At 47.0% G+C, this 23,080-nt stretch overlaps 1 protein-coding gene and 1 pseudogene across 3 annotated transcripts in view; one reads left to right on the top strand and one right to left on the bottom strand.

Annotated features, from left to right (window-relative positions):
- The window catches only part of CHLSN (cholesin), a 130,765-nt gene that overhangs the window by 263 nt on the left and 107,422 nt on the right, over positions 1-23,080 (top strand). For 2 of the 3 annotated variants that reach the window (XM_074406710.1, XM_003943751.4), the window contains exon 2: positions 17,861-17,990. In XM_074406710.1, coding sequence (XP_074262811.1) covers positions 17,862-17,990 — 129 coding nt within the window. In that variant the 5' untranslated portion in view covers position 17,861. Of the gene's footprint in view, positions 1-471; positions 603-17,860; positions 17,991-23,080 lie in introns of all 3 variants that reach the window. The other variant, XM_074406705.1, reaches the window with a different exon arrangement.
- On the bottom strand, positions 11,464-13,795 carry LOC101038842 (nucleolar RNA helicase 2 pseudogene; annotated as a pseudogene).

Genomic DNA, 23,080 nt, shown 5'->3' with positions numbered 1-23,080 from the left:
GCTCCCGCGGGGCTCCGCCCCTTCCACGTGGGTGCGTGAGGGCCTGGCGCGGGCGACCGGGCGGCGGTCTTGGGGTCTGCTGTGCTGGGGAGGCCCGGCGCGGGCTTCGACACCCACGGCGCCTCTGGTGTAGCCCGGCGCGGGCGAGCGGAAGGGACGCCTCTGGCTCCTAGTTCTTAGGCCCTCGCGGTGGCTCTGGTTTCATTGTCTTCCTTTGACGGCGCGAGTTAGAATTCATTAAGCCCTGATTGCCCCCCACCCCGAGGCTTTCAGTTCTCACTTTCTCGTTTTTTATTGTTGAGGCAGTGTCTCGTTGTGTCACCCAGGCTGAAGTGCAGTTGCGTGATCATAGCTTACTGCAGCCTTCACCTCCTGGGCCCATGTCGTCCTCCCACCTCATCCTCCCGAGTAGCTGGGACCACAGGCCCACGCCACCACACCCGGATAATTTTTAAAAATGTTTTTTTGTAGCAATGGGGTCTCACTATATTACCCAGGCTGATCTTAAATTCTTGGGCTCAAGCGATGGTTCCTCCCACCTCGGCCTCCCAAAGTGCTGAGATTCCAGGCATGAGCCACGTCGGCCGACCTCACTTTTCATCGTAAGCATGCTTTCCACTTCCTTCCTTCCATCATTCATTCATTCATTGTTTTAAAAAGTTCATAAGGTTCCTGCTGTGTGTCAGCACTGTTCAGGGCATTGGGCTGCAGCCGTAGGCAAGTGGAGACAAGTCTGTGAACTAGTGAACTTACCTTCTGGAGAGGAAAGACAGATGAACAGGGTGCACAGAGCAGGTGGTGATAAGTGCCATGGAGAAGATGAGAACAGGGGGATCGAGAGTGGAGAGGAGGAGGAGTGAGGCACCAGAACATTCCAGGTAGAGGAAACAGCAGGTGCAGATGTAAACAGCAGGGAGCCCAGTGTGGCTGGGCCAGTTTAGGCACAGAGAGAGAAAGAGGAGGTGCGGCCCCAGAGATGTGGGGAGGGGCCAAGGCTATCGTGGGGACTTTTCCAAGCTCTAAGAACCTTACTTTTCCTCCAGGTGGAAGGGGGGTCAGCTTGGGAAGTTTTCGAGTGGAGGTGACACACAATCTGATTGAGGAGTTTAGAAGCCATTGTGAGAGCTGGTGGCTTGGACCGGGATACCCAGAGGATTGTAAGGGAGTCACACTCTGGGTGTATTTCAGTGGCAAACCAATAGGAGCTGGTGATGGGTTGGCTGAGTGTGTGAGAAAGAGAGGAGTTGTGGATGCACAAAGGTTTTCAGCTTGAGCTGCAATGTGAACTTCATCAGATGGATGTTTATGGAAAGAATGTACACCAGGAAGATCAGGTTTGTGAAGGATGATCAGGAGTTTTGATTATGAATTCTTAAGCTTGCAATGATCTGTGTGTAGATGGTATATATACGATACATATAGTTATATATATACACAGTTTATGTACACACACACACGTATATATAAATTTTGAGATGGAGTCTGGCTCTGTTGCCCAGGCTTGAGTGCAGTGGCGCTGTCTCAGCTCACTGCAACCTCTATCAAGTGATTCTCTTGCCTCAGCCTCCCAAGTAGCTGGAATTATAGGCAGGTGCCAGCATGCCTGGCTAATTTTTGTATTTTTAGTAGTGACAGAGTTTTGCCATGTTGGTCGGGCTGGTGTAGAACTCCTGAACTCAAGTGATCCCCTGCCTTGGCTTCCCAGAGTGCTGCGATTACAGGTGCGAGACACCATGCCCAACCATATACGTCATACACACACACACACACACACACACGTATATATATGTATACACACATGTGTAATATGTGTATAAACAGCATGTGGCCAGGTGCAGTGGCTCACACCTGTAGTCCTAGCACTTTAGGGGGCCGAGGCGGGGGATCACTATCCTGGCCGATGTCAGAAGTTCAATATATACTTGTATATATGCGTATATGTACATGTATATGACCATGTATGTATATAATCATACAAAGACACAGTTGAGTTGGCAGTGTAGTTCAAGGAGAGGGTTAAGAAGAGACCTGTAAATGAGGAAACAAAGTCATCAGCGGCTGGTTGGTATTTGAAGCCACATGACCAAATGGGATCACTGAGGGAGTGATGAGGCTAGGTTCTAAGCCTGGGTCCTTCAGTGTTCAAGGGCAGGGCGATTAAGAGGTCAGAGCAAAAGCAGGAGTTATGCTGTCTGTGCTGGATGCCAAGTGAAAAACGCCTGTCAAGAGAGAAGGAAGGGGCTGGGTGCAGTGGCTCACGCCTGTAATCCCAGCACTTTCAGAAGCCGAGACAGGTGGATCACCTGAGGTCAGTGGTTCGAGACCAGCTTGGCCAAAATGGTGAAACCCCATCTCTACTAAAAATATAAAAATGAGCCAGGCGTGGTGGCACATGCCTGTAATCCCAGCTACTAGGGAGGCTGAGGCAGGAGGACTGCTTGAGCCCAGGAGGTGGAAGTTGCAGTGAGCTGAGATTTTGCCACTGCACTCCAGCCTGGCCAACACAGTGAGACTCTGTCTCAAAAAAACAGAGAAGGCTGGATCAACAGTCCAACACTGTTAGGTCAAATAAGTTGCATACTGGGGGTCGGCAATGGCATTTAGCTACATGGGTGTCATTGTGGTAGGGTGGTTGGGGCAAAAGCCTGATGGGATGGGGAGGAAAGAAGTCAGAGATATGGTAGGTAGGTGATTATTTATTTATTTAGAGACACAGTCTCACTCGTTGCCCAGGCCGGAGTGCAGTGGTGTGATCTCAGCTAACTGTAACCACCTCCCCGGGTCAAGTGATTCTCCTGCGTCAGACTCCCGAGTAGCCGAGACTACAGGCAGGTGCCATCACGCCCGGCTAATTTTTGTATTTTTGGTAGAGATGGAATTTCACCATGTTGTTAGGTCTGGTCTCAAACTCCTGACCTCAAGTGATCTGCCCTCCTTGGCCTCCCAAAGTGCTAGGATTATAGGCGTGAGCCACTGCGCCCGGCCTGTTTATTTATTATTTTTGTAGAGACAGTCTTGTGTTGTTATGGCTGGTCTCAAACTCCTGGGCTCAAGTGATCCTCCTGTCTCGGCCTCCCAAAGTGCTGGGATTACAGGCATGAGCCCCTGACCCTTGCCAGGGTAAATGACTCATGAGGACTTTGCAGAAGGGAGCTGAGAAGTGGGGTGCACATTGAAGGGGATGCAGAGCCGAGACAGTTTAAGATGTGGGAGGTTGCAGTTGCTTCAGCAGAATGCAGGAGCTAAGGAGGCCAGAGACAGAGAGTTGCTCAGAGCGATACCCTTAAGCCGGCGAGGGCGAGGAGACCTTGTGCAGGAGTCGGCGTTCACCTCGCTGGGAGCACACACCTGCTGGCGGATGGGTAGGTGTAGCAGGAGCTCGTGGAAGTTCCCTCTGATTGCATTTGTGTTCTCAGTGGCCAGGAACTAAGAAATGGGAGACGTGGGACGTTTGAGGTAGGAGAGGTGAAAGAATGCGTCATCCTGAGAAAGGGCTGGAGTAGGGACATGTAGCAGAATTGCTGGGCAGCACTGAAATCCACGTGAGGTTAGTGGTCGGTTTTTTTTGTTGTTGTTGTTTTGAGACAGGGTCTTGCTCTGTTGCCCAGGCTGGTCTTGAACTGCTGGGCTCAAGTGATCCTCCCACCTTAGCCTCCTGAGTAACTGGAACTACAAGGGCTTGCTACCATGCCTGGCTAATTTTTGAATTTTTGTAGAGATGGCATTTTGCCATGTTGCCCTGGCTGGTCTCAAACTCCTGGGCTCAAGTGATCCTCCCACCTTGGCCTCCCAAGTTGCTGGGATTACAAGTGCCACCATGCCTGGCCCGTATTTTTAAATAGTATCCTTAGGCTGGGCGTGTTGGTTTATGCCTGTAATTCCAGGACTTTGGGAGGCCAAGGTGGGCGGATCACCTGAGGGCAGGAGTTTGAGACCAGCCTGGCCAACATGGTGAAGCCCTACTAAAAATTCAAAAAATTAGCCAGGCATGGTGGCGCATGCCTGTAGTCCCTGGTACTCAGGAGGCTGAGGTGGTTGGATCACTTTAAACCGGGAGGTAGGGGTTACAGTGAGCTGAGACTGCACTACTGCACTCCAGCCTGAGCAACAGAGTGAAACTCTAGCTCTAAAAAAAATAATTAATTAATTAATTAATACTATGCTTATAGTGAGTTTTTCTACTTGTTTACCACTTTGAGGCATAATCTATTGGTATCCTACTCTGATAGATGTGCTTCAGTTTCCTTATCTGTTTACCTACCTCACTGGTCACTAGCGTTAAATGGGCTAATACATGTGATCTCTTAGCATAGGACCTGGCCGGTTGTAAGTTCTCAGTGCACACAGATTTTAGTAGTGAGTCTTAACTGTGAGTGCCTCCCTCCAAATCTGCTTCCTTTTTATAGAAATTTATTGGAATCACTAGATTTTATTGGCAGAAAGGCCTTTAAGGAAAAATAATGCTGATGAAGGGTCTTGGTGCTTTCTGACACAGGGATGTCAAGCCCCGAATGTGCTGCTGATACCGCAGGCGAGTGTAGCCCTGGCCGGGAACCATGCTGTACTGCCGTTTTTTTTTTGTTTTTGTTTTTGTTTTTTTTTATTGGAGACAGCGTCTCACTTTGTCGCCTAGACTGGAGTGTGGTGGTGTGATCTTGACCCACTGTCGCTTCTGCCTCCTGGGTTCAAGTGATTCTCTTGCCTCAACCTCCCCAGTAGCTGGGATTACAGGCACTCACCTACCTGCCTAGCTGATTTTTATATTTTCAGTAGAGATGGGCATTTCACCATTTTGGTCAGGTGGTCTCAAACTCCTGACCTCAGGTGATCCACCTGCCTCAGCCTCCCAGAGTGCTAGGATTACAGGCGTGAGCCATTGTGCCCAGTCTTGCCTTGTTTTGTTTTGTTTTGTGTGTGTGTGTGTGTGTGTGTTTTTTGTGGAGAAGATCAAAGGGGAAGCAGACACATGAGAAGAGGGGAAAACCTGAGGGCATCATGGCTTTATTTTTTACTTTTTTTTTTTTTTTTGTGAGAAAGAAAAAAAGAATAAAGAAGAGGAAGAAAGAGGAAGAGGGAGAGAGGATGGGGGTATTGCTTTGTTGCCCGGGCTAGAATGCAGTCTAAATATGGGTATGCCTATAATTGTCCTTAATAATGGAGACATAAAAGAAAATGAGAGAAGAGAATAACAAACAAGGAGCCAACAACATTTCGTTTAAACTTCTAAGTTGATATGATGTGGTTAATATAATAATCAGTTAATATAAACTGATAAGAGTTTATATTTTGTGTAAAGTGGAGAGTTCTATAAATGTTAATTATGTTTACTTGTTCCAGATCTGAGTTCAAGTCTTGGATATTGTTGTTAATTTTCTGTCTCATTGATCTGTCTAATATTAATGTTGAAGTCTCCCACTATTATTGTGTGGGAGTCTAAGTCTCTTTATTAGTCTTGTATGTCTGGGTATTCCTGTATTGGGTGCGTATATATTTAGGATCTTTAGCTCTTCTTGTTGTTGCATTGATACTTTTATCATTATATAATGTCCTTCTTTGCTTCTTTTGATCTTTGTTGCTTTAACGACTATTTTATCAGAGGCAAAAATTGTAACTTCTGCTTTTTGTTTATTTATTTTAGCTCTCTGTTTGTTTGGTAAATCTTTCTCCATCCCTTGTTTTGAGTCTTTGTGTATCCTTGAATGTAAGATGGGTCTGGATGCAGCATACTGATGGGTTTTAGTTTTTTATCCAAATTGCCTGTCTGTCTTTGGATTGGGGGATTTAGTCAATTTAAATTTAGAATTAATAATGATATATGAGAGTTTAATACTGCCATTTAATATTAGCTGGTTATTTTGCCCATTAGTTGATGTAAATTCTTCATTATGTTGATGCTCTTTACTTGTTGGTATTTTTTAGAAAGGCTGATCCTGTTTGTTCCTTTCTATATGTAGTGGTTCTTTCAGAAGCTCTTGTAAAGCAGGCCTGGTGGTGATGAAATCTCTGAGTGCTTGCTTGTTCACAAAAAAACTTTATTTTTCCTTCACTTATGAAGCTTAGTTTGGCTGGCTGTGAAATTCTTGGTTGAAAGTTCTTTTCTTTAAGGATGTTGAATATTGGCCCCCACTCTCTTCTGGCACGTAGGGTTTCTGCTGAGAGATCTGCTGTAAGTCTGATAGGCTTCCCTTTGTGGGTAACCTGACCTTTCTCTCTGGCTGCCCTTAGTATTTTCTCCTTCATTTCAACCCTGATGAATCTGACGATTATGTGTCTTGGAGTTGCTCTTCTTGAGGAATATCTTTGTGGTGTTCTCTGTATTACCTGGAGTTGAATATTATCCTGCCTTACTAGGTTGGGAAAATTTTCCTGAATAATATCCTGAAGCGTATTTTCCAGCTTGGATTCATTCTCTTCGTCACATTCAGGTACACCTATCAAGTGTGGATTAGGTCTTTTCACATAGTCACATATTTCTTGGAGACTTTGCTCGTTCCTTTTTATCCTTTTTTCTCTAATCTTGTCTTCTAGTTTTATTTCATTGAGTTGGTCTTCGACCTCTGATATCCTTTCTTCTGCTTGATCAATTCGGCTGTTAAAACGTGTGCATACTTCATGTAGTTCTCGTATTGTGTTTTTCAGCTCCATCAATTCACTTATTTTCCCCTCTAAATTGTGTATTCTTGTTAACATTTCGTCAAACCTTTTTTCAAAGTTCTTAGTTTCTCTGGATTGGGTTAGAACAAGTTCTTTTAACTCACAGAAGTTTCTCATTATCCACATTTTGAAGCCTGCTTCTGTAATTGGAACACACTCGTTCTCCATCAAGCCTTGTTTTGTTGCTGATGAGGAACTGTGATCCCCCGCTGAGGGAGAGGCGTTCTGATCTTGGGTATTCTCAGCCTTTTTTGGCTGTTTTCTTCCCTTCGTTGTAGATTTATCCATCTGTGGTCTATATAATTACCATCTTTGTAATTGGGTTTCTGAGTGGACATCCAACTTATTGATTCTCAGCGCCGAAATCTGAGCAACCCACTGCGCCGACTAAATCAGCAGCGTTAAGATTGATGGTGCTTTTCTGTCTCTGCACCAAGAACTGACGCTCCGAGGCGCCGGCAAAACCGCCTCGCCGGTCACAAGAGTCGCGCTGGCGACCCGTGGGGCCCCTCCACTGGGAATCTCCTGGTGTGTGAGCAACAAGAATTCATGTGAAGGTGTGGCATCCTCTTGTTCTTTGCACTTTCACTGGGAGCTACAATCCCGAGCTGCTAGTGATCAGCCATCTTGGATCTCTCTCTTGTTTTGTTTTGTTTTGTTTTGTTTTCAGAGACAGGGTCTCTCCCTCTGTCACCCAGGCTGGGGTATAGTGGCATGATCATGGTTTACTGCACCCTTGAACTCCAGGGCTCAAGTGATTCTCCTATCTCAGCCTCCCAAGTAGCTGGGATTTCAGGCATACCACCATGTCCAGCTAATTTTAAAAAATACGTATTTTGGGTCCATGTGTGGTGGCTCACGCCTGTAATCCCAACAGCTTGGGAGGCCAAGGTGGGAGGATCGCTTCATCCCAGGAGTTTGAGACCAGTCTGGGCAACGTGGCAAAACTGCATTCCTACAAAAAATACAAAAATTAGGTGGGCATGGTGGCATACACCTGTAGTCTCAGCTACTCCACAGGCTGAATTGGGAGAAGCCTGGGCGGTTAAGGCTGCAGTGAGACGTGATTGTGCCACCGCAGTCCAGCCAAAATTTTTTTGTAGCGACAGGGTTTCACTGTGTCACCAGGCTGGGCATACTGCTTCATTTTTTGTAGAAAAAAATGCACAAATGTGGTTCTCACAATAGTTATAGCAAATGATCTTTCTCCCATGTATTTATTTATTGTTATTGTAAAGTAGCACTTGGGTGTTACATTTTTTAATTTATGGTAAATAAGTTGAGAGGGATTATAGTTTTTTTCCCAGTATATGGAGGGGTTGTGCAAACATCACCACAATCTAATTTTAAAACTTTTCCTTCTTCCAAAAGAAGCCCTGTACCCCTTGGCATTCGTCATTCTCGCCTCGGCTTGCCCTGTCTCGAAAAACACTCTCATCTCCTTCCTGTCTTTGTAACCTACATAACCTGAGCATTTCACAGGAATGGAATTATGCAGTGGGCAGTCCGGGGTGCCTGGCTTCTCTTACCTGGCGATGTTTTCTAGGTTCATCTGTATTGTGGCGTGGGTCCGTCTGTCATTTCCTTTTATAGCTGAATAGTGTCCCCCACGTGAATATGTCACATTTTATTTACCCCCTTCACTCGTTGATAGACAGACACTGGGGTTGTTTCCACCGCTTGGATTTTAGGCACAACACTGCTATGATCATCATTGTACACATTTTTCTGTAGCTGTGTTCATTTCTCTTTGATTGGCATTTCCTAAGTGGCCCATGATGGTGAGCCGCATTCCATGTGCTTACGGGCCCTTCGTGTATCTTCTTTGGAGAGATGGCTATTCAGATGCTTTCCGCATGTAAAAACTGGGTTATTTGTCTCTTATTACTGAGTTGTTAGAGGTCTTTATATATTCCACTTACTAGTGTCTTGTCAGATACGCGATCTGCAGGAATTTTTTTCCAATATTATGGGTGGTCTTTTTTTTTTTTTTTTTTCCCAAAGTATTACTGTCTTTATTATGGTAAAGGGTAGTATTTTATACATTAGCTAATTTTCTTTTTCTTTTTTTTTTTTTTTTGAGACGGTGTTTTGCTCTTGTTACCCAGGCTGGAGTGCAATGGCGCGATCTCGGCTCGGCTCACCGCAACCTCCGCCTCCTGGGTTCAGGCAATTCTCCTGCCTCAGCCTCCTGAGTAGCTGGGATTACAGGCACGCACCACCATGCCCAGCTAATTTTTTGTATTTTTAGTAGAGACGGGGTTTCACCATGTTGACCAGGATGGTCTCGATCTCTTGACTTCGTGATCCACCCGCCTCGGCCTCCCAAAGTGCTGGGATTACAGGCGTGAGCCACCGCGTGCGGCCGGCCACATTAGCTAATTTTCGAGTAAAAACATTTATGTAGAGAAACCGCTGCACAGATACCTCCAACTTAAATTAGAAAATATTTTCCTGTAGAAAATAGTAAAAATTATAACATTTACCCTGTAAGTTCATTTAAACCAAATAGTAGCTAAATACATTATACATTTATAAATAACAGGTTGAATTCTGGGATCCAGGAAATCTTTAGTTTCATTTATTGAAATGGCCATTATTTTAAGTTATGTGAAGTGAAATTTCTTTTTTTTTTTTTTTTTAAACCAATTTTCATTCTTGTTGCCCAGGCTGGAGTGCAATAATGCAATCTTGGCTCACTGCATCCTCCGCCTCCCAGTTCAAGTGATTCTCCTGTCTCAAGCCTCCCAAGTAGCTGGGATTAGAGGCATGCGCCACCACACCCGCCTAATTTTGTATTTTTAGTAGAAACAGGGTTTCTCCGTGTTAGTCAGGCTCATCTCAAACTCCTGACCTCAGGTGATCCACTCACCTCAGCCTCCCAAAGTGCTAGGATTACAGGCGTGAGCCACCACGCCTGGCTGTGAAGTGAAATTTCTATTAATATTTCCTCTTAATTTATGCCTGATTATTTTTCTTTATGCTAAGTCCATAATCCACAGCTGTTCTTTTCTAAAAGATGAGTACCATATCCTTTTCATCCGCTTGATAAGGTACCCATGCCTATCCAAATAAACGGTCGGCTGTTATTACAGCATGCCCAGAATTTGGGCAAAACCAGAATCTAACAAATTACGCTGTCACCTCATACCCATGGCTTGATGGGAAGCCATGAGGAACAAGGGTGAAGTGATAAAACTGGCACGTGGGTCAAGGAATAAAAGCCACGAGAATTCTGAGACCAGAGGGCAAGACAGATGTAGTCAGGATTGAAGGACAGAGCTGAAGTTCAAACAGAAAAAGAATGTTGCCTCAAGGATCAGGAGCTGAGCTGGCTGTCAGGGCCCCTAGTACACAGCGAGCAAATGAGGGGCGGTTAGACAGAAAAGACTGGATTCAGCAGGAGAAACCAGGGCCTAGGAAGATTCTAGGTGTTCACAGTAATTACGTGAAAACAAGACAGACCATGTGGCTTTAAATTGCCTAGCATATAGTATGTTCCAGGATGTCCAGTGCAGAAAGAATCTCTGGAAATGAAGGCAGGAAGGTAGCGCCACTCTAGTTCCTGTGCCGTGTGGAATGTTTCCCAGAGGAAGAGTATCTGAGGTAGCAGGCAGAGTTGTGCGGCCAGGGCTACACCGACTTCTTCAGTTTCCTCAAAACAACTTCACCACATACAATTTGTCTTCAAAGGAAGCCTCCAGGCAGCTAAAACAAACTTGCAACAGAGATCCAGTTTAACAAACAGATCCTGTGCTGTGTGGCTTCGGGAACTGGAGCACTGACTCTTCAAAACTTCCAGCTTGCGGGCTCGAAGTTAACCTCTAGACACATTAGTCATCTGTGAGTTTTCACCATTAAAACAACGCTTTAGCATGCCATTTCTTCTCTTTGCTCTCCATTTATGAATTTGTTACCTTTTTGCATTTGACTTTTTCAGTGGTTTTTTTTGTTTTGTTTTGTTTTGTTTGTTTTTGTTTTTTTTTTACATACTCTTCAGCAGTGCAAATCTGTTCTCTCCTCCCTAAATAATGTTGGTAAACAGTGGTGATCTTCCAATAGGAAGAAGTGAAGTACCTTATCATGTAAGAACCATTTATCCAGCCTTCTTACAAAGAGAGCTACGAGACATCTTATACATTTGAAATTCCTTAAAGACTGTGTCTTTCTATTAAAATGTACTTTTATATCTACTATCTGTGAAGAATTCACTGAAGCATGAATCACCTTTTATGAGAAGCTAAAAATATATCAACATGCACAGAAGTATAGGTAATCTATATCAAACATACTACGTCTTCCAATTCTAGAGCATACACCATCTTAAACTGTATTGCAGCACAGCTGAGTTCAAAATCTTGTTTCAAAATATTGCTTGGTATTAAGTCTCAGTAGGCAAATGATAGGACCACACGAGAAACTGAGAAACTGTTCGGCAGGTACATTCCCTTAGGTATTTACTTTAGGGAAGGACGCTTTTGAGTATAAAGACTGGCGAACTCACAAAGTATAGGCAGATACATGCTTGATTGTATCTTCTAATCTGTAGATAATGTATGTGAATAAAAATGGCATGAATTCATACACCTTTCAAAACGAAAGACTGATGAAGAAGTCACAATACAGTTAGAAATGATAATGACCAGATGAAATAATTTAGATGAAGCTTGCCTGTGTCTGAAGGAGACAGGGACTCAGCAAGCGGTCAGAAGGAAGCACAATGTGCTTTTACCTTTGCATGAAAAATCGTGTTCAGTTCCATATTGCCAAATGTCATTCTCCTTTTCTGTGGACATCTTCGATTTCTAGTTATTGACTGATTGCTTTACTGAAACTCCGCTTCTGGCCTTTCTTTTGGGAATCTGCCTCCTGATCGCTGTCCTCTCAGGCATCTGTTGCCTTCCCGCCATCCTCTGAATCTTCCGTTTCCATCCCACTGTCCCATGAAGCCTTGACTGCCTTCCCGCTGATCCCTGAAGCCTCCCTATCCTTCCCATGGTCCTTCTAGCTCTGGCTGCTCTGTGGCCACAGAGAGCTGCCAGTGTCGTGGATCATGCCATTTCTTCTGTAGTTCTGTGACTGATGCGGTGGGTATATCAGAGCACACACTCAGCTTTCCTTTGAGAAAGACCATTCCCTTCACTTTGAAACCAGGCTCCTCACCTAGCTGCTCATTACGTTCTTTCTAAGCCTAGCTGATATTTGGCATTTCAGCTGACCACAGCAAGATCATGGTCACAAAACCCACATTTGAGTTGATCAAGGAGCACTGGTCTGTGGACGTGGCACCTGAATGATGGGGAAGTGCTGCTGCCAGAGCTCCCACAGCTCCCTTCTCCTCTATCAGCTTCTCGGCTGGTTGCTTGAAGTGATTGATGGCAGTAGGAGGCATGGCATCCAAAAGCCTGGTGGCATCTATGCTGGAGGCTTCTATTACTTCCGTTGCAGAAGGAACACCTATTTGTTTGAAGTTAATTCTCCATTATTGTTCCACTTGTACTAATTGATATTCTTCCTTGTGCTCATAAAAGCAGGTGCACACCCCCATCCTTCCAGCTCTGCCCGCCCTCCTGGATGGAGGAACGTAGGACTCCACATCCTGTGATGGGGAGCTTTGTGTAACCAAATCAACCTCAGGGATGTCTAACCCACGTGCAGCAGCATTGGTGGCCACCAAAACTGCCATTTCTAAGACTTTTCAGGGTGATTTCCTTTTGCTTCTGTGCAGTGTCTCCATGCAATGACTTGGCATCCTGCTTTATAGACGAATTCTGGGACAGCTCCTGGGCTTCTTTCTTGGTCTTATAAAAGATGTTAGTGCGCCCTTGAAGACCACTGTATATTCAGATGACACCCCCAATGATTGCTGCCCTGAGTCCAGTGGCACTCCATAGCCAGAGGGTCCACAGTTATTGCCGTCTTCTGAGTCTTTTTACCAATCAGGTCCCCCTGTTCATATGCAGATTTCATGTATTTCTTGGCAACATTAAATAACCAATGAGGGCAAGTTGCAGAAAAAGCAATGTTTGGGGATTGTCTCCACAATCTTTCTCGTAGGCCACACTTAAAATCTCTTCCACTTGAGCAACAAATCCCATATCCAGCATCCGGTCAACCTCATCTAGGACAGCATGCTTCAGTTTGGTGAGATCTAGTTTCCATTCTGTATGTGGTCTTTGATATAACCTGGCGTCCCAACCAGGATATCAGTCCCGTTCCTCATGCCTTCAAATTGACCTCCGTAGGGAGTTTCACCATGAAAACAAGCCATTGACAGCTTTTTTGTGATGTCACTGAAGTCTTTGCTTGCTTGATTTGTCAGCTTTCTTGTAGGTGCAAGAACCAGTCCCTGAGGGGGACACCTCTCTTCTTGCCCTGCAGTTCCCCGTGAAGTTTCTTAGTCAAAGGGATGCTGAAGGAAAATGTCTCCCCCGTTCCTGTCTGCACCCGTGCGATTAAGTCCTTCCCGCTGTAAGCATGACAGAATGTCTTCGCTTGTATAGGAAATAGGAAGGTCACTACTGGGCCTTTGAGAAGCTTAATAGGTTCTTCAGATATGGGAAAATCAGAGACATCGCCTTCGGTTTGTTCCACGGGTGTTTCCTGCTCTATTTCACGGTTCACTGGCAGCTTCACTGGGGTTACAGTCAGGTTCAGAATGAGGAAATCCATTCTCCAGTTTGGATTTCTCTCTAGTTTTTCCATTCATTTCCTTTTATTTCTTCATCTTGTTGGGCTTAGGAGCATCTGTTTATTCCTCAGAAGGCTCCTCATTTTTTAATCACTTGTTTGGTTTTAGAAGAAACCACTTTCTTTTCAATGGGCTCCTTTTTATTTCTCTCAAACTCTTGGTTTTAGGAGAAATGTCATCTTGAGATGGCTCCTCTTTCTTTTTTGCCTTTTTGAATTTAGGAGAATTCATGTCGACTTCAGAAGGCTCTGCTCTCTTTTTAACTTGTTTAGCTTTGGGGGAAACAGTTTCTTCCTCTTCTGCTATGTCTTTAGTCCTACTAGATTTTGGCTCCTCTTTTTTCTCCTTCTTCTCGACTTGCTTTCACAGTGTCTCCACTTTTTTCATTGCAGTGTCTGATTCCAAACCAGCATCAGTACAGAGTTTTCCTGACATCTTCAGTGCAGGCTACCCAGGCTGACCGGTCTTCCCAACTGTGTGGAGAGGAACTTTATTTATTTTTATTTAGACAGGATCCCACTCTGTTGCCCAGGCTGGGATGCAGTGGCATGATCATGGCTTATTATAACCTGGACTTCCTGAGCTCAGGTCATCTCCCACTTCAGCCTCCCAGGTAGCTGGCACTACATGTGTATCACCATGCTGGGCTATTTTTTGTATTTTTTTGTAGAGATGGAGTCTCACTATGTTGCCCAGGCTGATCTTGAACTCCCCTGGGCTCAAGCAGTCCTCACACCTCATCCTCCCAAAGTGTTGGGATTATAGGCATGAGCCACACTGTGCATGCCCTGGGTTTTCTGTCTGCTTCATTTTTTGTAGAGATGTGGTCTCACTATGTAGCCAGGACTGGTGTGGAACTCCTGGCCTCAAATGCTCCTCCTGCCTCAGTCTCCCAAAGTGCTGGGATTACAGGCATGAGCCACTGCACCTGGCTTGTTTACGTTCTTTCTGGCATCCTTTGCAGCACAAAAGTTGTTTTGGTTTTTTGAGACGGAGTCTTGCTCTGTCACCCAGGCTGGAGTGCAGTGGCATGATCTCAGCTTACTGCAACCTCTGCCTTCTGGGTTCAAGCAGTTCTCCTGCCTCAGCCTCCCAAGTATTTGGGATTACAATACGTGCCACCACACCCAGCTAATTTTTTGTATTTTTAGTGGAGACAGAGTTTCACTGTGTTAGCCAGGATGGTCTCAATCTCCTGACCTCATGATCCTCCTACCTCAGCCTCCCAAAGGAGAGTGTGAGCCTCCACACCTGGCCTGCAGCACAAAAGTTTTTTTATTTTGTTGTAGTCCAATTTATTATCTTTTTTCCTCTGTCTTTTGCTGCTGATTTTTGGTGCCATATAGGAGGCCATTGCCTAATCCAAGGTCATGAAGATTTACTCCTGTGTTTTCTTCTAGTAACTTTATAGTTTTAGCTCTTTCATTTAGAACTTTGATCTATTTTGAGTTGATTTTGTGTATGGTGTGAGGTAGGGCTCTGAATCCATTCTTCCGTATGTTGGTAGCCAGTTGTCCTAGCACCATTTGTCTTTCCCACTGAGTTGTCATGACAGCCTTGTTGAAAATCAGTTGACAGTAAATGAAAGTAAATGTCATTTTCCATAATAAACATTCATTATCTCAAAGCTATGAGTCACTTTCCCTTAGAAATCTTAAAAGAAACCTTTCTGTAATGCAGAAAAGTCTTTTATCCCTTTTTAGCAAATAGACATAGTGATTAAGTTTTTAAGTGATAACTTACAGAATGAAAATAGATTTGACTTAACTTTTATAGTAATGGGTATGTAAATATTTGCTGAACTTTTCTTCTTTCTCTCACAAATTGGCTGGCATGGTCTTTTGTCTTTTCAGAGCCCCTATGTCAACAGTCTCTCATTCTTCCAAGATTTCTTATTATATAGCTAATTGAAATCTGTGGCCTCTGGCTTCTGATGCTTTTTAAAGATAAGGCTCAATTAAAGAATAAGGGGCTTGGAGTTTTCTGATTCCACAATAGTAATATTCTTTCAGTGTGTTACCAGTGGCAGCCCCGAGTAGGATGGAGGGAGCCCTTGTGCAGGCTGTGCCCTTTGCTTTTTGGCTTCCTCCTTGGTTTCTGGCCTCACCTGGCATTCCAGGCCCTCCTTGCCCTCCCCTGACTCTTTCTCACAGTGAATGGTGTTTGGACCCACATCTGGGCTCTAGGTGGGCTCAGTGCTACCAGGCTCTTTCCATGATGATCATCTTTTTAAAACTGCTGCTCTGTCATAAGCTTTCTTGCTTTACTCTTCTTCTTTTTTTAAACACAAAGTCTCACGCTTTTGCCCAGGCTGGAGTGCAGTGGTGCGGTCATGGCTCACTGCAGCCTCAACTCCTGGGCTCAAGCAAACCTCCCACCTCCACCTCCTGAGTAGCTGGGACTATAGGTGTGCATCGCCATGCATGGCTAATTTTTTTTTATTTTTTTTATTTTTTTTTTTTTGAGACGGAGTTTCACTCTTGTTACCCAGGCTGGAGTGCAATGGCGCCATCTCGGCTCACCGCAACCTCCGCCTCCTGGGTTCAGGCAATTCTCCTGCCTCAGCCTCCTGAGTAGCTGGGATTACAGGCACGCGCCACCACGCCCAGCTAATTTTTTGTATTTTTAGTAGAGACGGGGTTTCACCATGTTGACCAGGATGGTCTCCATCTCTCGACCTCGTGATCCACCCGCCTCGGCCTCCCAAAGTGCTGGGATTACAAGCTTGAGCCACCGCGCCCGGCCACATGGCTAATTTTTAAAAAATGTTTTGTAGACGTGGAGTCTCACTATGTTGCCAGGCTAGTCTCAAACTCCTACACTCAAGCGATCTGCCCACCTCAGCCTTCCAGATGCTGGGATGGCAGGCATGAGCCACCGTGCCTGGACTATTTTAATTTTGGGGTGGGATTTGGCTTTCTTGGTGGTTCTTTGTGGGTGTATGTCTGGGCTGGAGGCTGTGTGGGGAAGCAGTGTGTGTGCTGGGTGTGCTGGCTGTTGAGCTCCTGTCTCCTGGCTTCACAGCACCTCTATGCTCAGCTCTGAGGCCCACACAGTCTCGGGCTCTGCAGGACACTTTTCTGTTCTCAGATCCTTTTAAGGCTCCACCCAGTAGGGGCGGCAGGGGAGACTGGGAGGTGGGGAGGAGTGTAGGGAGGAGTGTGGGTGAGGGGGTGGGGACAGGGGCCTGGGGTCGGTCGGGGGGCTTCTTCCCTCTCCTGTTCTCCTGCCACCATTGCCTGCAGGAGGCTTCGCCGCAGCAGCGGGTGTGGGCCAGGTTTCTGCTTCTCCCTCCCAGAAGCAGCCTGCAGTCTCTGCCCGCACCACACCCCAGGTTCTTCCTTAGCATCCCTCCATCAGGGTCCAGCCCCTCAACAGGCTAGCAGGGCTGGTGACCTCAGCTGCCTCTCTTGGTTCCCTCATCACACAGTCCCATAAAGGACCCTGGTTTCGCTGTGCCTGGACTTCTCAGTTGCTCTGCGTGGTGTTCTAGATACTGCTGTTCCGGGGAAACAAGGCCTAACCAGATGCCCTCAAATGCCACATCCACCCTCTTATGTGGCCTGCTCCATGCTCCCTGCACACTCAGAGGAGATCCTGGACTCACGGTGGTCCTTGAGCCCCTCCACCTGTGGTGGCCAGGTGTCCTGTGATGCGCAGGGCCAGCGTCCTCCACCTGTGTGGCACCACGGCTTCCCTAGTTGATGGGAAGCATGAGTGAGCCCATGATAGGAGAAAGTGAAAACAATTCAAAATCTTCAGTCATTAGGGAGAAGACAGATTTTCACCTTTGCGATATTATGATACTGTCACTAAAAATGGTTCGCGCTCTCCCCTGGTCTTTCACAGTTCGGAAAAATAGACGTGCAATTATTGGAAAATGTTCGTGTTTTTGAAATTAAAAAAAAATGAAATAAAACTTTGTGTTCATGTTCAGTTAGAAATACAGAATATATAATCTGTGTATGATTGCAGCTATGTTAAATAAAAACACTCAGAAAAAAGACCTAATGGGGCCAGACCTGGTGGCTCACAGCAGTGGTCTCGGCACTTGGGGAGGATGAAGCAGAGGATCACTGGAGCCTCAGGGTTTGAGACCAGCCTGGACAACATAGCAAGACCCTGTCTCTAAAAAAAATTAAGTTAGCCAGGCATGGTGGTACATGCCTGGGGTCATAGCTACTCAGGAGGCTGAGGTGGGAGGATGGCTTGAGCCTGGGATTTCAAGGATGCAGTGAGCCAAGATTGTGCTACCACACTTCAGCCTGAGTGACAGAGTGAGACCCTGACTCAAAGAAGCCCAAAAAGACAGAAAGGAAATACACCTCAATGTCAAATTGGTTATCCATAGATGATGAAACTTGGGGGTTTGAGTTTGCTTTAACTTGTATGTGTTTTCTTTATTTTCTGAAATACTATTTTTTAATGGAGAGTGTCCTACTTTTTATTTAAAAATCTGATACGAGCTAAGCCTTTTATTTCCTTGTCTTTAGCAGTTTACTTTCTCTGTTGCAGGATGGCAAAACAGAAGAGAAAAGTTCCTGAAGTGACGGAGAAAAGGAAGAAAAAGCTGAAGAAGGCGTCAGCAGAGGGGCCGCTGCTGGGCCTCGAGGCCGTGCCAGATGGTGATGGAGCCAGCCCCCAGGTAAGGCCACCAGTGCCTCGCTGGCCCTGCCCTCTGGGATCCATCTGTTACTTGATGGGGAGGGAGAGGGGGCGACTCTGCCGGCTGGTCTCTCTGTGGAGCAGAGGCTGGAACAGGTACGGAGCCATGGGTGGGCTTGGTGCCTTCCAGAAGCGATTGTAGGACAAAGAAGAATTTTAGTGAATTTTGGGTTGGAACCCCATGACTGCCAGGAAACTGCTGTTTCGGGTGCCATGTTGTGTAGGGGACTTGGTGGCGGTGTCCAGGATGGGGAAGAGCCTGCAGCAGGCCTTTGTTGGTGCCCTGGGAAGGAGCAGGTGGCAGCTCCTCACCGATATGTGTGCAGGGGTGTGGCCTGTGTTGAAAAATACACATCTAGAAATGTTCATGTCTAATAACACGATGATTGTGAGTTTGAAAATAACCTGTTAGCATCACTTTTTAAACTGCATGCAGTGGATTATAACATTGAGATTTGAGTATCCACCACCATTCACTTGAAAAAAATACGTGAACAATCTTTTCCTAAAGTTATGCATTTTTAGTCCTTGTTTTTTTGAGACACAGTCTCACTCTGTTGGCCAGGCTGGAGTGCAGTGGCTCGATCTTGGCTCAGTGCAACCTCCATCTCCTGAGTTCAAGCAATCACTTGAACCATCTCCTGCCTCAGCCCCCAAAGTAGCCAGGATTACAGGTGCACACCACCACACCTGACTAATATTTTGTATTTTTGATAGAGACAGGGTTTCACCATGTTGGCCAGGCTGGTCTTGAACTCCCAGCCTCAAGTGATCCTCCCACCTCAGCCTCCCAACAAGCTGGAATTACAGGTGTGAGCCACTGCACCCGGCCTGCATTTATTTATTTATTTTTTGAGATGGAGTCCCACTCTGTCGCCCAGGCTGGAGTGCAGTGGTGCTATCTCAGCTCACTGCCACCTCTGCCACCCAGGTTCAAGCGATTTTCCTGCCTCAGCCTCCCAAGTAGCTGGGATTACAGGTGCCTGCCACTGCACCCAGATTTTTTTGTTTTTTTATTTTTACAAAATAGATACATTTTGTATTTTACAAAATAGAGACGGGGTTTCACTATCTTGGCCAGGCTGGTCTTGAACTCCTGACTTTGTGATCCACCCGCCTTGACCACCCAAAGTGCTGGGATTATAGGCGTGAGCCACTGCGCTTGGCCCAATTTTTTGTATTTTTTATATATTTTTTTGAGAGAGAGTTTCGCTCTTGTTACCCAGGCGGGAGTGCATTGGCATGATCTCAGCTCACTGCAACCTCCGCCTCCTGGGTTCAAGCAATTCTCCTACCTCAGCCTCCCAAGTAGCTGGGATTATAGGCACGCGCCACCATGCCCAGCTAATTTTTGTATTTTTAGTAGAGACGGGGTTTCACCTTGTTGACCAGGATGGTCTCGATCTCTTGACCTCGTGATCCACCCGCCTGGGCCTCCGAAAGTGCTGGGATTATAGGTGTGAGCCACCGCGCCCAGCCAATTTTTTTTTTTTTTTTTTTTTTTTTTTGAGACGGAGTTTCGCTCTTGTTGCCCAGACTGGAGTGCAATGGTGCGCTCTCGGCTCACCGCAACCTCCACCTCCTGGTTTCAGGCAATTCTCCTGCCTCAGCCTCCTGAGTAGCTGGGATTACAGGCACACGCCACCATGCCCAGCTAATTTTTAGTATTTTTAGTAGAGATGGGGTTTCACCATGTTGACCAGGATGGTCTCGATCTCTTGACCTTGTGATCCACCCGCCTCGGCCTCCCAAAGTGCTGGGATTACAGGCTTGAGCCACCGCGCCCGGCCAATTTTTTGTATTTTTGATAGAGTTGGGGTTTCACCATGTTGGGCAGGCTGGTCTTGAACTCCGGACCTCAAGTGATCCTCCCTCCTTGGCCTCCCAACACACTGGAATTACAGGCGTCAGCCACCACACCTGGGCTGCATTTTTATGTTCGAAAGTATTTCATTACTTACTGCATCATGTTTGTCCTCCACAAAAAGATTTATACATTTAAATTAGAAAATATAAAAAATTTTTGTTACCCACCAAGTTCTGAGTGTTACATTTTTCTTCTGCATTGAGCTGTGTTTACCATTAGTAGTATGCACTTGATCAAAACAGCATCACAGATTAGGAATTTTCACAGGTTATTCTACATAAAGTGAAATCGACGAGGCGTGCATCATGTCATGGTCAGGGCATTGTGACACTGTGTCATCACCCCACGGGAGGGCAGGGCTCCCCTTGTTGCTGCTGTTGGCCCACGCACCTGTGGATCGGGCTGTCATTGCCCGAGAGCCACCTGGTTTCTGTGGCCTTTGTTCCTGTTCGCAGGTCAGACTTCCGTGCTGAGTGCATTTGTTGACACAGATGAGTAAATGGGAAGGAGAGTTTTGTTGCAGCTTTGTTGCTTAAGTCCTTAAACTGAGACCATTCTGTGATTTGGGGCACTTATTTTCAAAATTTATTTATTTATTTATTTATTTATTTTTGAGACGGAGTTTCGCTCTTGTTACCCAGGCTGGAGTGCAATGGTGCGATCTCGGCTCACTGCAACCTCCGCCTCCTGGGTTCAGGCAATTCTCCTGCCTCGGCCTCCTGAGTAGCTGGGATTACAGGCACGCACCACCATGCCCAGCTGATTTTTTTGTATTTTTAGTAGAGACGGGGTTTCACCATGTTGACCAGGATGGTCTCAATTTCTTGACCTCGTGATCCACCCGCCTCGGCCTCCCAAAGTGCTGGGATTACAGGCTTGAGCCACCGTGCCCGGCCTCAAAATTTATTTTTAAAGATCTATCAGTAAGTGACAGCTGGATTGGTCCCTGAGTTTCTGGAAGAGTCGCAAGCCATCTGACTTGTGCTAGGGCATGGCGCTGGCTTGCTGCATTTGTTCACTTCCCCAGGGTAACACCGGGGTTCAGACTCTGCCGCTGTTTAGTGCTGGAGGTCCTGTGCCCGGGGCAGTATGTCGTCACGAGATGTCGGGTGCCAGGGGCCCTGTTTTTCATTTGTTCACTTCCCCAGGGTGACGCCAGGGTTCAAGCTCTGCCATTGTTTCCTGCCGAAGGTCTCGTGCCATCATGAGATGTGGGGTAGCAGGGGCCCTGTTTTTCATTAAATAAGAAAAGGGCTGCTGTGCAGAGGGAGGCAGAAAGGGGGAGTCTACGTTGGCCCTTCTTCAAAGTGGCTTCCAGCAGGAGTCAGGCACAGCTGGCACTTGGAGGGGCCCCGAGGCCACCTGACCACGGATGCCTGGGACAGTGGAGTGTGCCTGCTTGATAGGTGCAGCCCAGATCACTCTGGGATCCTGTCCAGTGAGGCAGCACTGAGCTCTTGGAAGTTGATATGAAATCATGTCTACATCTGCGGCTGCAGGTGGCTCAGCAGCCGTGGGTGGAGGGGAGAAGCCAGGGTTGTGGGCCTGGAGCTCCTGTGTCTCGGAGGGTCATCTCTCAGCTGCCACCCCCCAAGGGGCGAGGGAAGCCAGACAACACCCCCAGCACAGCCATACAGCTTGTCCTAGGCTCTCTTTGGTGAGATACCAAAAGGCTACCCGGAGGTAGAGGCCTGGCAGGTGCAGACATCTCGCGGCTCCTGTGCAGAGGAGGAGGCAGCCCAGCATTCCACCCCAGCCTTGCTCTGAATTTTGGATCCTGCTCCTCAGCCTGTTGAATTCCTGTGTCTCCCAGTCCGACTGCCTCTTCCTCGCGCCTTCTTCACAACTCGAAGTCTACTGTTCAGGTGCTTTTAGGTTCTTTCTGGTTTCTGGGTTCCAGATGGATGCTGGTTTCCCGAGAGCTGTTTGAGTTCTTGTTTTGTGATTCAACCCAGTTCCGATTCTACAGCACCTCAGAGCCTCAGCATGTGTGATTTTGGTGGGCACGGCGTCATCCTGGACTTTGAGTTGAGTCGTGAGGTTTCTGGGTCTCCCTTCTTGGTGAACGCTCCTCCTGCGTGATCCCCACACAGGCCGCTGGTCACTGGCAGGACCCGCAAGATGGTTTGGCTTATCGTGACTGGGCAGAGGTTAAAACTTGCACCCAGGTGAGGGAGTGGTGTCTGTCCTTTTGTTTGAGTTGAAGTAATTTTTTTAAATGTATGTGAGTGTTTTTTGTTATTAAAATACATGTTGATTAAAAGAAAGCTGGAAAGCAAGAGGGGAGAGAAGAGAGCCTTTGGATGTTTCCTTCAGCTCTCCCTGGAGGGCCGGGCTTCTGCTAGTCTGTAACACGCGGGCCGGCAGAGTCACCCGCACTATCACTTGGCCCTCCAGCCCCTGGCGAGGATTTGATCTCAGGCCCGCCCAGTTGAGCATTGGGAAGCGACCTGGAACCGGTTCCTTAGCCTTTGGAGGAGCTGGCAGCGGGAAGAGGGCCTGGGAAGCTGGGGAATGTGGTCTCAGTGGAGCCGGGTTCGACAGTAGGGGTCGGCAGCCACGCTCCTTCTGAGGGAGCTGGCGGAGGGAGTTGCCTTCGGCGGGATTCTCTGCAAAGTGCATGCCCTGTGGCCAGTGTCCAGGCTGCTGGGAGGATCTTCAGATGGGTCTCTGTGACTGAGTCCAGGGGCCCGGGGGCTTGTGGTCTGATGTGTCTAGGAGCCAGTCTCCCAGTGAAAAGGGGTGTCTCTGCTAATACAGATAGTTATTTGCTGACTCTCCCTGGTTCTCATGGGAAATTGTTAAAAAAAGGTTTCAGACCTTTTTTTTGAAGTGGAACCTAAGTGCTTAGAATGGTGGGTGGCTAGGCCTGGGGAGCAGCATTCCTGGGCTCCGGAGGAGCTTGTGGAAAAGTACTGTGCTGGCTCCCTCCCCATCCCGCAGTGGATCCTGGATGAACCTCTGGAATCTGCCATGGAGGAGAGAGAAGCCTGTGTCCCCCTGTGGGCCAGCGTGTTGTCCTCCCAGCAACGTCCGTCTGGGGAGCCCACGGGTCAGCAGCCGCTCCCGGGGCTCCGCGCAGCTTCTTCCCACAGTGCAAGCATGCTGAGCTTGTGCCAGGATCGCCGCCATGTCCCCAAGCGCTGGGAACGTCATCGACCCTTGGGGAGTGTTCCCTCAGCATTCCAGTTTCCACTCAGGCC

Source organism: Saimiri boliviensis, chromosome 1 (genome assembly GCF_048565385.1).
Source record: "Saimiri boliviensis isolate mSaiBol1 chromosome 1, mSaiBol1.pri, whole genome shotgun sequence".
Lineage (NCBI taxonomy): Eukaryota > Metazoa > Chordata > Mammalia > Primates > Cebidae > Saimiri > Saimiri boliviensis.
The sequence above is the reverse complement of the archived record's forward strand: the minus strand, read 5'-3'. Positions and strand labels throughout refer to the sequence as shown.